This window comes from Perognathus longimembris, chromosome 20, assembly GCF_023159225.1.
Source record: "Perognathus longimembris pacificus isolate PPM17 chromosome 20, ASM2315922v1, whole genome shotgun sequence".
In the NCBI taxonomy this organism is placed as follows: Eukaryota; Metazoa; Chordata; class Mammalia; order Rodentia; family Heteromyidae; genus Perognathus; species Perognathus longimembris.
The window spans coordinates 20,705,078-20,719,085 of NC_063180.1; the positions used below are offsets into that span (position 1 = coordinate 20,705,078).

The window sequence follows — 14,008 nt, forward strand, 5'->3', positions numbered from 1 at the left end:
TTCACCTTTGGAGAACCAGGTGTGGTGTACATGTATGTAATTCCAGCTACTCAGGAGGCTGCGATCTGAGGATCTTGGTTCAAACCAATCAATGGTAGGAAAGAAAGTCTGTGATACTCTTTAACTCCAAGTAACTATCAAAATGCATGAAGTGGCTGGGGATGTGGCTTAGTGGTAAGAGTGCTTAACTAGCATGCATGAAACCCTGGGTTCGATTCCTGAGCACCACTTGAACAGAAAAAGCTGGACGTGGTGCTGTGGCTGAGTGCTAGCCTTGAGCAAAAACAAAAAGCAGCCCAGGGACAGTGCCCAGGCCCTGAGTTCAAGCCCTAGGGCTAGCAAAAGAAACCAAAACAACAACAACAAATACAAAGCAGGAAACAGAGCTTCAGCCTCAAGTGATAGAGCTTCAGCTTTGAGCAGAAAGCTAAAGGATCCTACCCAGGTCCTGAGTTCAAGCCCTAGTATCCGCAAAAAATTAAAAAAAAAAAAAAACTGACTGGTTTGCCAAGGTCTGAGGATGTATCTCAGTGGATTCCATCCCTACTACTTCTGAAAAGCAAGCAAGGAAAAGGGAATGGTTTGCTAATGGTGAACATTAGTACAGTCAGAACAGAATCAAAATGAGAAGTCAATTTCTGTGCAAACTACCTTTATTTATATAAAGAAAAAAGTCCTCACGTTGTTAGAAAGCCAGCATTTCATAATGGCACTGAACCGGGAGATGTGGGGCCGGGATGCAAGTTGGCATCACTCTGGGCCCCACAGAGACCATGCTGGTAGCGATGGCATGGTCGTGGGGACTCCCAGGGAAGTCAGGTGGCGGGTCCCACTCCCACGCTCAGCGGGGAGGGTAGGAGGTGGCAGGCAGTAGCTGCAAGAGGCACTTGGGACAGGATCTGATTTGGCAAATGCGGGAGGGGTTCCCAGCCTCGCCCCCTGCACCTCCAGCGGCTGAGGCAGGATCCTAAAAGGAAGGCTGGGGTTCTCCTCCCCTGCGCTTCTGGGAGAACTGGAGGTCAGGACCGCACCCCTGCGGGGGGCTAGGGGTGCAGGTGCACGCAGCAGTGATTGCAGGGGAGGGAGATCAGGAGCAAAGGCAGTCCGGCTAGCTTGTCTCCACGGGAAACGTCCTTCTGTCCCGTTACACTTTATTCCTCTGAGGCTTCACCCTGGGGAAGAGCTGGGGGGGGGGGGGGGAAGCCGATCTTCAGACGCCTCCTCACTTCCCCCTCAATCACCAAGTACCAACAGGTAATCCCGCCTGGAGCCACGCCCCCGACGAACTGAACCAATCAATGGCCAAGAAGACTGTACCAGTCTAGAGAAAGACTGAGCACCAGCCAAACCACAGCCAGGAAAGCAATACCATTTCCCCGCCCCTCACTAAAGTGGGCGTTTCCCCTCCACCTCACGACCAATGATAAACTCCTGTGCCCCCCATTCACTCAATAATGGGCCGCCCTCCCCGCCCCCCCCTTTTTGTTTTGTGCAGTAAAGAGACACGGAACCCAGGGTCTTGGACGTGCCAGGCAAAGTCTTGGCGACATCCCCAGCCCGCCCGCCCTCGTTTTTGGATGGCATCTGCAGCCCGCGGCTGTCAGAGCCTCCTCCCCGCAGAGATCTTCTCCAGACTCACCCCGAAGTAGTTCCTGGGCACGTAGCCCTCCTGGCCGTGCAGCGCTGCCCACCACCAGTCGGTCTCCTCGGGCCCGTCCCGCCGCAGCACGGTGATCGACTCGCCCTCTCGAAAGGACAGCTCGTCCCCGAACTCGGCACTGTAGTCCCAGAGGGCGTACACAGCCCCGTTGTGCATCAACCCCATGTTCTGCTCCACGTCTGAAAATTCGTGATGAGAGATGTGAGAGCCCGGCTGGGTGTCCGGGAACAGAAACTGAGCCAGGTCCACGCAGGGCATGAGGACAAGGCCCTTGCTTTTCTCAGTGGTCTCCACTTGCAACCTGTTAAATCTCTACAGATTATGGCTCAAACCCATAATCCTAACTACTCAGGAGACTGAGATTTTGAGATTGTGGCTCAAAGCTAGCCCTGGTTGGAAAGTCTGAGACTCTTATTTCCAACTAAACTGCAAAAAGCGGAAAGTAGAGCTGTGACTGAAGTGGTACAGCACTGGCCTTGAGTCAAAAAAAGCTAGGGGATGGCATCCAGGTTCTGAGGTCAACCCGCAGGACCGGCACAAATAAATAAGTAACTCAATTACTTAATTTTTTTTAAGCCAGACTCTGGCTGGGTGGCTCACGCCTGTAATCCTAGCTACTCAGAAGGATCTGAGGATTGCAGTTCAAGGCCAAGGCAGGAAAGTCCCATGAGACTCTTATCTCCAATTAACCAACAGAAAACCAGAAATGGAACTGGGGCTCAGAGTGGTTAATAAAAATAAATAATAATAATAAAATCTACAGTGCACAGGCAGAAGCCATTCTATGCCCAGCTCTTTAGGTACAACAGGTGTAATCTACCTTGTCCCTTCTACCTGGGACTTGGGTTATGCCGGCAGCCTCTGGAGAGATGAGGTAGAATTCAGGCCTCTCTACAAGTCACTAAGCAAGTCCCTTTCCAGAAGCTAAGCCTGCTCACCTGCCAGGTGTGTGCAATATTGATGTTCCCACTTGCCCACTAGGGTACTGCCAGGTTGATGGTCCTTTTGGAATCTACAACTTCCCACACAGCAGGTGAGAAAAGGCCCAGAGGCACCATCTTCCCTCACATGTGTTCATCTACATGTGTCCAGGCAGAAGGGTGCAGGTACACTCCCACCCCCACCCGCCAGGTGTGCGCCCCGGGCCTGCCGCACACCTGCCAGGTAGGTGGCACAGTCCGCGTAGCCCTCGCGGTAGGGGTCGCACTTCTCAATGGCGGTGGCGCCGTCACTGAGCGTGGTGGCGAAGATGGCAGCGCCGTGCTGCACCAGTGCGGTGCAGATGGCTGTGTCGTTGCACGAGGCCGCACAGTGCAATGGGGTCCTGGGCGGGAGCGGGAAAGGAGGTACTCATGAGCCTTGGAGGCCCTGCTGGCAGCGCGCTTCCGGCCCTGCCCACCCGTGCCCCGGCTCCACCCACCCGTGCCCCGGCTCCACCCACCCGTGCCCCGGCCCCACCCACCCAAGCGCATGCGCAGTGCAGCTCACCAGCCATGGCTATCTGGGGAGTTGACGTTGGCGCCCGCGGCGATGAGGAAGTCCACGATGGGGTAGTTGGCGCCGCAGATGGCATTGTGCAGAGCGGTGATGCCCTCTTCGTTGGGCTGGCTAGGATCGTTCATCTGGAGAACCGGTATGGACAAGCCTCAGCCCTGCGCCCGTCACCTCCTCTCCAAGGCCTCAGCCCGGCGCCCATCACCCTCTCTCATCCAAAGGCCTCCTCACCTCCTTCACCGCCTGCTGCACCACATCCAGCTCCCCGGTCAGCGCTGCATCCAACAGCAGCACCAGTGGATTGAGGCGAGCACGCCGGGCCTTGCGCGGCGACCCCACCTTGCGCAGCACGGAGCGCATCTCCTGCAGGGCAAGTTGGGGGACTGACTCCAGCCACTAGGGAGCCCTACCAGTACTGCAAGCTCATGGGGGGCCAGAGTCCTACATCTCCCAGCAACCCTTGCAGCTAGGTCTTCAACTAATAGGATAGGACAGATCCGCACTTCTACATGCTGCCTGAAAAGGGAATTGGTGGGCCAGGAGTGTGTGCCAGGTGGTAGAGCACCTGCCTAGCAACTAGAAACCCTAGAATTACTCCACCCCACCCCACCCCCCAAAAAAGGAAGGAATTAGCATCTCTCTCTCTTTCTCTCTGTGTCTCTCTCTTTTTCTCTCTCTGTGCTAGTAGGAGAGCTTCAACTCAAGGCCTATGGCCCTTGTCCTGTCTTTCTTTCCTTTCCACTCAAGGTTAGCACTCCACACTTGAGTCACAGCTCCACTTAACAGTTTTTTGGTGTTTAATTAAAGGTCTCATGGAGGGGCTGGGGATATGGCCTAGTGGCAAGAGTGCTTGCCTCGTGTACGTGAGGCCCTGGGTTCAATTCCCCAGCACCACATATACAGAAAATGGCCAGAAGTGGCGCTGTGGCTCAAGTGGCAGAGTGCTAGCCTTGAGCAAAAAAAAAAGAAGCCAGGGACAGTGCTCAGGCCCTGAGTCCAAGCCCCAGGACTGGCCAAAAAAAATAATAATTAAAAATTAAAAAAATAAAAAATAATAATAATAAAAAAAAAGGTCTCATGGACTTTCCTGCCTGTGATGGCTTCAAACTGCAATCCTCAGATCTCAGGCTTCTGAGTATCTAGGATTACAGGTGTGAGCCACCAGTGCCCAGCATATTTTCTGGCTGGGGAGGAAGCATATTAGACCATTGCCTTGAGCAGTCCTTAGACTGCCTTCCACCCCACCCTGCCCCCACCCCTGCCAGCTGTTACTCAAAGAAAGTTCAGGGAATGTAATCACTTGTACAGTGGAGGTTTCTTTGCTACAACTAGATGTTAGAACATGTACCCAGTTTATTCCTATTACTTACGATGCTTGGTGGCTGCTCTGGTGGGCTGCTCTGGGGTTGGGCTGGGGGCGGGATGGGAGCTGGTGGGGCGGGAGCAGGGGGTCCTGCCCTGGCTTCAGATCCCTCTGTGATAGGGCACAACTCTGGCTCTGGACCCCCAGGCCCTGGCCCACCATGTCGATGGAAGAGACGGTTGATAATCTGCTGATACTGCTTCTTGTGGGTGGGGGGCAGGGCCACAGCGGGGCTCTGCTCCATGGAGCCCCTGCGTTTCAGAGGCCGAGGAATCTCGGCCAGCACCCGTGCCACCTCCTCCAGCTCAGGCACTGACTGTGCTTCAGGCGGCAGTGCTGGCTGCAGCCTTGTAGGGCTGAGGGGTCGAGTCACCGTGCCTTCCTCTCCATCTCCAGCTTCGAGCACTGGTGTCAGCAGACCCTCAAGCTCTGGCTCAGGCTCGAGCTCAGTGTGGGGCTTGAGGAGACCTAGCAGGAACAAGAACATCATCAGAAAATGAATCCTCAGAAGTCTCCCAGGACTCTGCAAAACTTCTAGGATGTACAACCAGTATGGCTGCTGTGTGACCTCAGGGGAGTTCCTTGCCCTCTTGGGACTAGACTTTCCCTTGGCTGTGAATAATATAGTTATTATAACAATCATTTATTGAGCACTTAGGATGTACTTGGTGCTTTACTTGCTGGGTCTCTCTCTCTCTCTCTCTCTTTTTTCAGTGCTGGGGCTTGGGACTCAGGGCCTGAACACTGTCCCTGGCTTCATTTTGCTCAAGGCTAGCACTCTACCACTTGAGCCACAGCACCACTTCTGGCTTTTTCCATCTATGTGGTGCTGAGGAATCGAACCCAGGGCTTCATGTATACAAGACAAGCACTCTACCACTAGGCCATATTCCCAGCCTCTTCCTTTTTTTTTTTTTTTTCCTTTCTCCTTATCCATTTTTGAGATAAGTGTCTCATTATGTAGCCCAAGGTGGCCTTGAATTTGTGATCTTTCTGTCTCCGCCTCCTGAACTCTGGGATTACAGGCATGCACCACCATGCCTCCTTTCTTCCATCTGTCTCATTCCGCCCAAGCAGTGTTTCTAAGACAGGCACAATTGGTAGTAATAATAATAAGTGCTCTTTCCCCAGGTTCTCATAATCCCTGTCATAATCCTTCAGGGCCTGGGCACTGTCCCTGAGCTCCTTTGTGCTCAAGGCTAGCACTCTACCATTTGAGTCACAGCATCAATTTCAGCTTTTGAGTGGTTAGTTGAAGGTAAGAGTTCCATGAGGACTTTTTTTGCCTGGGCTGGCTTCAAACTGAGATCCTGAGATATCAGGCTCCCGAGTAGCTAGGAATACAGGTGTGAGCCACTGGTGTCCGGCTACCATTTATCTTTTACACTCAGAATACTGAGGCCCAGAGAGGCTAAGTGACCTGCCTGAGGTCACACAGGATGGATCCAGTCAGTCTGGCTGCAGAGTCCCTGTTTAACTATTGCCTCCCCCTGCCCAAGCTCATCTGGCCTCCCTGTCTGCCTCTGTCTGGAAGAAGACTGGCTGGGATGGCTTCCCCAGCTGCTCTGCCCTGCCACTGTCCGCCCTTCATCCAGCCCTCTGGTGCCCCCTTGGCCAACTTACCTTCATTCACTGGGGGCCAAGTCTGCTGGGGAAGCTGGGGAGTTGGAGCTGGGGGGTGGGCGGGGGGCTGAGGCTGGGGAGGCACCTGGGGCTGAGGTTGGGGATGGACTTGGGGCTGTGGGGGCGGCTGGGGCTGGGAAGGCAGCTTAGGAGGAGGTGCTCGGGAGAAGACGGGGGACCCAGGGAATACATTCCTGCTGGCCCCGTGCTCCCAGAAAGCATTCTGTAGCTTGAATATCATGCTGAGGGGAATGGGGCGCTGGCGTGGGGCGTTGCGGGGCTGCGGGGCGGAGGGGGGCATAGGGATGCGGCTGACAGGCTGCCAGCTGCGGGGCAATGTCCCCGAGGGCCCTGCGGAGCCCAGGGAGCGGCGGTAGCTGCCTACATCGGAGCGCCGGTCGCTGGCCAGAGGGGACACTTTGTAATTGCGGGGCAGAGTGGCACTCGTGTGGTTGTCCTAAGGAAGAGAAAAAAGGACGGGGGTAAAAGGCTCAGGTGGGAGAGAGGTAGGGGCAAAGGTGAGAAGGGGGGATGAGGAGAGGGGAACCCAAGGACTTAGGCAGAGGGTCCAGGAGGGGCGGGGAATCGGAGATAAAGAGGGCAGAGGACTTCTAGAGACGGCCACGCCCCCTGCCTGGTCGAGCCACGCCCACAAAACCACCCCCCTGACCTTGCCAGCCGCCCCCAGTCCATCCAGGCTGCTTTCTCTCCAGGGCAACAGCTGAAGGCCCGGTGAGGCGGGCCGGGTAAAGACGTCCAGGCCTGCGGGGTAGGGGGCGGGAGGAATCATTAGGACGGGGTGGGCTGGGAGTGGGGGGTTCTCTCCTCTGGACCCCCCACTCTCCATCACTCACGCTCATAGCTGGCTGTCTGCGAAGATTTCTTCTCGTACGCCACGTCCAGGTCGGACTCATTCCAGGCTTTTGGGGTGCGCCGGCGCAAGGTCAGGTCATCTGGGGGCATTTGCGCGTGAAGATGGTGGACCCGGCCCCCCCAGATCGCCTCCGCACCCCAAGGGCAGGCTCCAGCTCACCTTGTGCGCGCAGGGGCGGGGCGAAGGCGCTGCCGCCCAACAGAGCGCTTCCGAAGGCCGGCAAGTCATAGGCTCCGGCCGGAGGGCGTGGGGACGGTCCCCGTTCCGGGAAGAAGGCCTGGGGACCCTCGGCCAGAGGGCTGCTGCGGGGGGAGCCCGCGCGGCCCAGGAAGTCGAAGGGAGTGGGGGGACCTTGCTGGCGGAGAGGGCCTGACCCAGGCCGCGGGGAGGGAGCACGGCCCAGGGGGCTGCCCGTCGCCTCGAAGGCGCGGGACCGGGGCGAGGGCGCGCGGTCCAGGCTGCCATAGGCGTCAGGCTGCAAGTACAGCGGGGTGCGCGGCGATGAAGGCCGGGCCTTAGGGGACAGCGGGCTGTAGGGGTGTAGGGACGGGGCACTCTCGGAGCGTCCGAACGGGGCATCTGCATTGTCGCTGGCTGCCTTCCGGGGAGACCCTCGGCTGCCAAAAGGCTCAGGGACCGGGCTGGAGCTGTATCGGGGCATCTGCAGGGAGGCAGGGGTGTTGGGGTCAAAGGGGCATTACTGGAGGAAATCAAACACAGTTATTTAAGGCCAATCCAGAGGTGTTGGTTCAGGGTAGGGATGTAGGCAGTGAGCCCAGTGAAAGGATGTTGAGGCTAGGCTGTCACCATAGTCTCCTTTGTGTGGCTTAGGAAAAGGAGAGGTAGAGACAGGAGAGCCACAATTGGAAGCTAGTAGGGCTAAAAAGAAATGTTATGAAAACCCTATTTCACAACAAAACAAAACAAGCCAGTGGCTCACTGCCTGTAATCCTAGCTACTCAGGAGGCTGGAATCTGAGGACTGCTGTTTGAAGCCAGGCCACGCAGGAAAAGTCAGTGAGACTCTTACCTCCAATTAACAGCAAAAACTTGGAAGTAGGTGTGGCTCCTAGCCTTGAGTGGAAAAAAACAAATGACAGGGCAAGGGCCTGAGTTCAAGCCCTAGTGCTGGCACAAAACAACAATGACAAAACTCATTGTAATTCCAGCTACTCTGGTAGGGGAGGCAGGAAAACAGACGGCATTCTGAGGCTATCCCTAGAGCAAAAGCCCAGAAAAATAAAACAATAAAGCTCTGGGGGCATGTCACAACTGGAACAACTTTTTAAGGTCCTAAGTTCAAACCCAGTACTACCAAAGGAAACAAAACGAAGTGAAGGAGCCTTTTCTTATTAAATGTCCTCCCCCATTGGTTCCCTCTTTGAGCACCCCACAATATTCCCCCAAGAACGGAAGACAACTTTACCTAGGATGGCCTGGGGCATGCGGGAAAAGCTGGCCTTGGGGTCAGGGTGGGGATTAGGCTCACCCTAGGCGAGACTCCGGCCTGGGGGCCAGGAGGTGCAGGTGAGTCTGACCACAGGGACTCCAGCTGCTTGGTCAGTTCGTCCACCTTGGCCGCCGCCGTGTCCAGCTCCATCTGCTTTAGATCCATGTGTTTCATGGCCAGCGCTGGTGGGGCGGCAGGAGGGTCAGGAACACGCCCCCCGGAGGCCACGCCCCTCGCGCCCCGCCCCCTGCCCCAGCTCACACTGGAAGTTCAGGTCCAGAAGGTCCCGCGCGCTCTGGAACGCCTCGCTGTCCATGGTGCCAGGCCGGAGCAGGGGCGCCTGAGAGGTGTGGGGGGAATCAACTCAGACTCTAGACCCCACCCTCGGGAAACGCGGGGAAGGGGGAAGGGCCTGAGGAGCAAGGCAGCCCCTGCTTTCCCCCAGACATGCTTTGCCTCTAGGAAATCACAACTCCTTCAAAGTTTGGTCCACACACAACCTAGAAGACCCAAGCCCTTTCTAGAAGGCTCCACAGAGCTTCACCCTCTTCCTCAGGTCTCAGCTTGGTAGTGAATTCCTCACTCAGGGTTCAGGGGATAAAGCTAGAGGCTGGAAGTAGTTTGAAACGTATGCCACCTGCATTTGACTTGGAGCATAATGTAATTAAAAACCAAAAGAACCACTAATGGCGTGCTGGGACGTTGCCTTCTAGAACTGTATTAAGTGCTTTGTACTCAGTCATGGTCAGAACCACTCTAACAGGCACGAAGGTAATGCTCAGTAACCTTTGTGCAAGACCTCACTTGTGCCAGGCATGGTGGCACACGCCTGTGGGCCCAGCTACTCAAGGAGCAAAGGAAGGAGGACCCGAGCCTAAGGCCACTCTGAACCAGGTGGGAGAACTGGGAGACCCTACCTGAGAAACTAAAAGCAAAAAGGGGCGTGGTTATCCCAGCCAGCCGGAAGGGGCGGGGCTGACCCAGCCAGCCGGAAGCCCATAGTCCAGACTCTGAGTTTCCCACCCAGATGGAACCTAACTTGTTTATTCTTCATTGTCACTACCAGGCGGGAGGTCTGCCTCACAGGGACACATTGTTTGAAAAAGGTACATGGCGGCCAAAGCCAAGGGGTGGATAGGCAGCTGTGGTCACAGGCCTAGCAGGAGGGAGGAAGCACCCCCACCCCCCACCCCCCCCAGGAACCGGTCAAGCCAGCACCAACCACATCCCCATGGCAGCCGCCACGCCCGCCAGCGCTGTCACCCTCCTTAATGCACCGACCTCGGCTTTGGCGGCACAAGCGTGGGCAGCAGGCTCGGTGGAACTTGTCGATACTGGCCTCTTGTCTGGAGGCCACAAGACCAGAACCTGTTGGGGCTGATGGCTCATTTGGGTGTATTGGGAGTGTGTGACTTTGAGTGATGAGTCCTCTCCACTCTTGGGGCCTCAGTTTCCCCATATTGAAAGGAAGCAAACTAGCTATTGGGGGAAAGAGACTCTTCAAATTCTATTGCAATCAGCCTCCATCCTAATATTGTAAGGGCCTGAGACATGGGGACTCCTCAGCTTGAGCCTTGATAGTTGGGAAGTCGTGAGTCCAAGATTCTATCTTTGGAACATTCTAGAATTCTCTAGTTGGTGCATTAGTCTCAGTTTTCCTGCCGTCTATCTACGCCAGGTTCCCACCACCTGGAAGTTCAGAGAAGGGAGCACCCAGCACAATGAAGAAGCTAGACTTTCAGGGGTCATGGCTGGCAGTACCCCAGGAAGATGCTGACCACCATGCCTCAGTATCCTAACCTATAAAATGAGGACAGTCCAACAGTTCACTTCATAGAACTATTGTGAACATATACGTGGTTTAATTCTTTCTGAGAAGTAAAGCCTCAGAGAGTGGAGACTATGGGCCAGAGGAGGGAGGTGCACACCTGTAACCACTTGGAAACCCTAGGTGAGAAGATTGAGTTCAAGGCCCATCTTGGTGTACATAATGAGATCCTATCTCAAAAACCCACCAAAAAAAAAAAAAAAAAGGCAAAAGAAAGTAGAAATAAAAACCCAGGGGGCTGGGAATGCGGCTTCGTGGTAGAGTGACTGTCTAGCTAGCATGCATGAAGCCCTGGGTTCAATTCCTCAACACCACATACACAGAAAAAGCCGGAAGTAGTGCTGTGGCTCAAAAGGTAGAGCATTAGCTTTGAGCAAAAAGAAGCCAGGGACAGTGCTCAGGCCCTGAGTCCAATTCCCAGGACTGGCAAAAAAAAAAAAAAACAACCCAGGGCTTTAAAGTGGGCATGTTGGCTGGCCCCTGTAATCCCAGCCACAGGGGAGGTAAACATCAGGAGGTTGAGGCCAGTTAAGGAGACTTCATTTCAATCAATAGTCAGGTGTGGTGCTCCATGTCGTCTGTCATCCCTGCTAGGAAGGAGACATGGCTAGGAGGACTGAGGTCCCCAGGCTAGTCTGGGCAAAAAATCTGAAACCTTGGGGCTGGGGATATGGCAAGAGTGCTTGCCTTGTATACATGAAGCCCTGGGTTTGATTCCCCAGCACCACATATATAGAAAACGGCCAGAAGTGGCGCTGTGGCTCAAGTGTCAGAGTGCTAGCCTTGAGCGGGAAGAAGCCAGGGACAGTGCTCAGACCCTGAGTCCAAGGCCCAGGACTGGCAAAAAAAAAAAAAATCTGAAACCTTAATTGAAAAATAATGCAAGCTAGGGGTGAGGGAGTGGCTGACCCCGGCGCGACCACCAGGGGGCGCCCGGGTCCCGGTGGGGCGGGGCGGGGCGGGGCGAACCGGCCCGCAACCCTGAGCTCAGGCCCCGGGAATGCGTGGCGGGTCCGGGCAGGTGCAGGCCGCCCGGGCGGGGCGCGAGGGCGAGGCGCGGAGGCGGCGTGGGCAGCGTCTGTTCCCAGGCTCCAGCCTGGGATCCCTTCTGACTCCCTCCTTCAGGCTCCTGTCCACCCTCTCGGGGTACCCTTGTACCTCACCACCTTGCCCCATCTATTCTGCATCCTTGACAGGCCTTTTGTTGGGGTGGGGGGAGGGTTTAGAATCCCCGTGGGCTTCCTGGAGGAATCCTCCTCCTAAGGAACCAGGTCAGGGCGTAAGGCTAGGCCGGGAACACCCAGGTTGGATTCCCGCAGCCCTGCGGCTGGGAGAGGCCCTCACCTTCCCTGGGACTCCATTTCCCCTGTGTGGACAGCTGTGGAATGAGTTGGTGACTTCCCCCGGGCTGAACCTCTTTGGACTGATTGCTTTTCTCCTCACCTCAGTTCCCTCCTGACTACAATGGGGGAATTAGTACCTTTGCCTCCAAAGGTGTGAGGATTGGGTGACCTAATTTACATAGCGCATGAAACGAAGTTCACACCTCCAGGATTCTTAATTACCTGCCTTCCTCCACAGGTCATTAAGACAACACAAAAGTGAGGGCTTGCTATTCAAGGTCATTTTGCCCTCTTCTTCTCCCAAAAGCCCTTTCTGCTCTGCATGAGTTTTTTGGGGAATCTCAGGTCTCTAGGTTCTTGGATCTCTGAGGCGTCAATTCCCGCATCTCTGCATTCTGGCCAGGGATCAATCATCTCCAAAAAACTTGGGAGACCAGGGCAGGGAGTGCCATGGAAGATTACAGACAGAAGCTGGCAAAAAGCCCAAGGTGTGGGTGATGTCTGTTTGCCAGCCTCAGTTTCCCCACTGGTAGGGAGGAGTCCCTACCCTGGGGTCAGCTAACTATTAAAGGGAGAACTCCTAGGCCCGCCCGTGGGGCGGAGCCTGAGATGTCTTTGGGGGTATGGGTTGCAATCCTGCCTACTTGCCAGACCTGAACCGGGCATGGCCTGTGTTGGCGGTCACGGGTATTATTTTTAATTTCATCTCAGCCTGTCACCAAATGCCTTTCACACCCAGACATTCGCAAACATCCCGGTCTCATCTCCTCCAGTCAGTCCCCCGCTCCCTTTTTAATCCTCGACCCATGACGCACAGGGGTGGAGGTGCGGGGGAGAGGCCGGCCTGCCCCTGTCCTCCACCAGCCTGAAGGACAGACACACACAACCTCCAGAATTAGCCTCTACCCCTCCCTTATCTCCCACAATAATTCAGGTCAGACTGATGGGAGTGGAGGTGACACTTCTCACCTCAGGGTCAGGCCCGGGAGTCCGGAATGGGGGAGGTTTGCAAATGGAGTGGGAGTAGATGACTCTCATCTCCCGTGGGGCCAGCGGAGGGTCAGGAGAGGCAGAACCCTGACTGCGTGGCCCTCTCAACCTGTTTACCCGCCCCCCCCTACGTCTGCAACACAGAAGTGCCCGACCCCGCAAGCAAGCATCCCACATCCCACCTTGCCTTCCTAGAGTTCTGCCCTGAGCTCTGCAAAGCCCGGCTACCCCTCACCCCCGTGGGCAGCAGAGCCCCCGGCCTCCGTCAGGGGGCGCCCGGGGCGGCGGCCCTCCCCTGGTTAAGCAGGTCTGACGCCCCGCGTTAATGACATGTTGGGGTTCGCTCAGTGGCAGCGAGGGGGGGAGGTGGGGGAACGGATAGGAGAGCTGTCCCGGTTTCTCACCTCCCCTTCCCCCATCCCAGAGCCGGAAAGCGAGGGAACGTGGTGGCGGAGCCTCGAGAGGGTCCCCCCCAACCCAAGCTGCACCATCCCCGCCCCACCCTCGACTCGGACACCCCAGGAGGAAGCTGAGTCCAGAAGGCCGCTGGCGCGAGGCCGGAGGGGGCGACCTCCCGCTGCCGCCCCGCCACCATCCCTTCCCCTAGATTCAGCGATCTGAGACCCCAAAGTCACCAGGCACTCGGACCCCCGAGATCCCCCAAGTCAAGGCACCCGGCCATCCAGCTCCAGCGTCTCCCCGAGATCAAAGGGGGATCTCAACCCCTCATCCCAAGAACTCCGGTATTCGAGTGCCCCCCCCCCGCCCTTTTCCTCTACCCAGAAAGTCAAGTTTCCGAGCTGCCTCCTTCCAGGACATCTGCGCACCCCAAGTTCTGCGCTGGAACCCCGCGTCCGCGTCCCCTCCCTTTCCTGCCTAGGGACGCGGTGTCAGGATCCTCCGGGGGTCCAGCGGCCCCCCGGAGGGTGGAACTCACGGGTCCGGGGAGAATCCTGGCACCGGGGGTCTTCCTCCGGCTCCGGCTCGGGCTCCAGCTGCGGGGCGCGGGGCGCGGGCGGGGCGGGGCCGGCGCCGGGAACAGGTTAGACGACGTGACCGGGCTGAGGGAGGCGGGCCGGCCCGCGGCACCTTGGGACTTGTAGTCTCGGAGGGGGCGGGCCGCAGGCCTAGCCACGCCCCGGCCCCCCACCCCCGAAGTCCATTTCACAGACGGGAAGAACGAGGCCCAGAACTTGGGGGCGACTCGACCAGCGAGGCCCATGGGAGGAGCCTGGATTCCCCCCCCCGCCCCGCCCTCGTGAGACTGTAGAATACGGATACCTGAGCCCTTCCCCGCTCCTCCAGGCTCAGTTTCCCCTTTCCTGAGGGAAGATGTAGGACTCCACCAAAGGGGTATAAGATTGGATGCTGACTCTTTCTATCC

The 14,008-nt window shown here is 56.6% G+C and overlaps 1 protein-coding gene across 2 annotated transcripts; it reads right to left on the minus strand.

Annotated features, from left to right (window-relative positions):
* Positions 1–641: 641 nt before the first annotated feature.
* Positions 642–13,874, minus strand: Ppp1r13l (protein phosphatase 1 regulatory subunit 13 like). 2 transcript variants are annotated; one of them, XM_048369244.1, is made up of 13 exons: positions 13,562–13,874; positions 8,725–8,803; positions 8,503–8,645; positions 7,174–7,675; positions 6,995–7,093; positions 6,811–6,902; positions 6,141–6,597; positions 4,525–4,985; positions 3,386–3,517; positions 3,149–3,282; positions 2,818–2,984; positions 1,640–1,839; positions 642–1,183 (listed from the first exon to the last, which is right to left on the minus strand). In XM_048369244.1, the coding sequence occupies exons 1-13, from the start codon at positions 13,844–13,846 to the stop codon at positions 1,145–1,147; spliced, it is 2,790 nt and encodes a 929-aa protein (XP_048225201.1). In that variant the 5' UTR covers positions 13,847–13,874; the 3' UTR covers positions 642–1,144. The 2 variants fall into 2 exon arrangements, with proteins under 2 accessions (XP_048225201.1, XP_048225202.1); XM_048369245.1 differs by lacking the exons at positions 8,725–8,803; positions 13,562–13,874 and adding an exon at positions 8,044–8,087 and having other exon boundaries at positions 8,503–8,589.
* Positions 13,875–14,008: the final 134 nt, after the last annotated feature.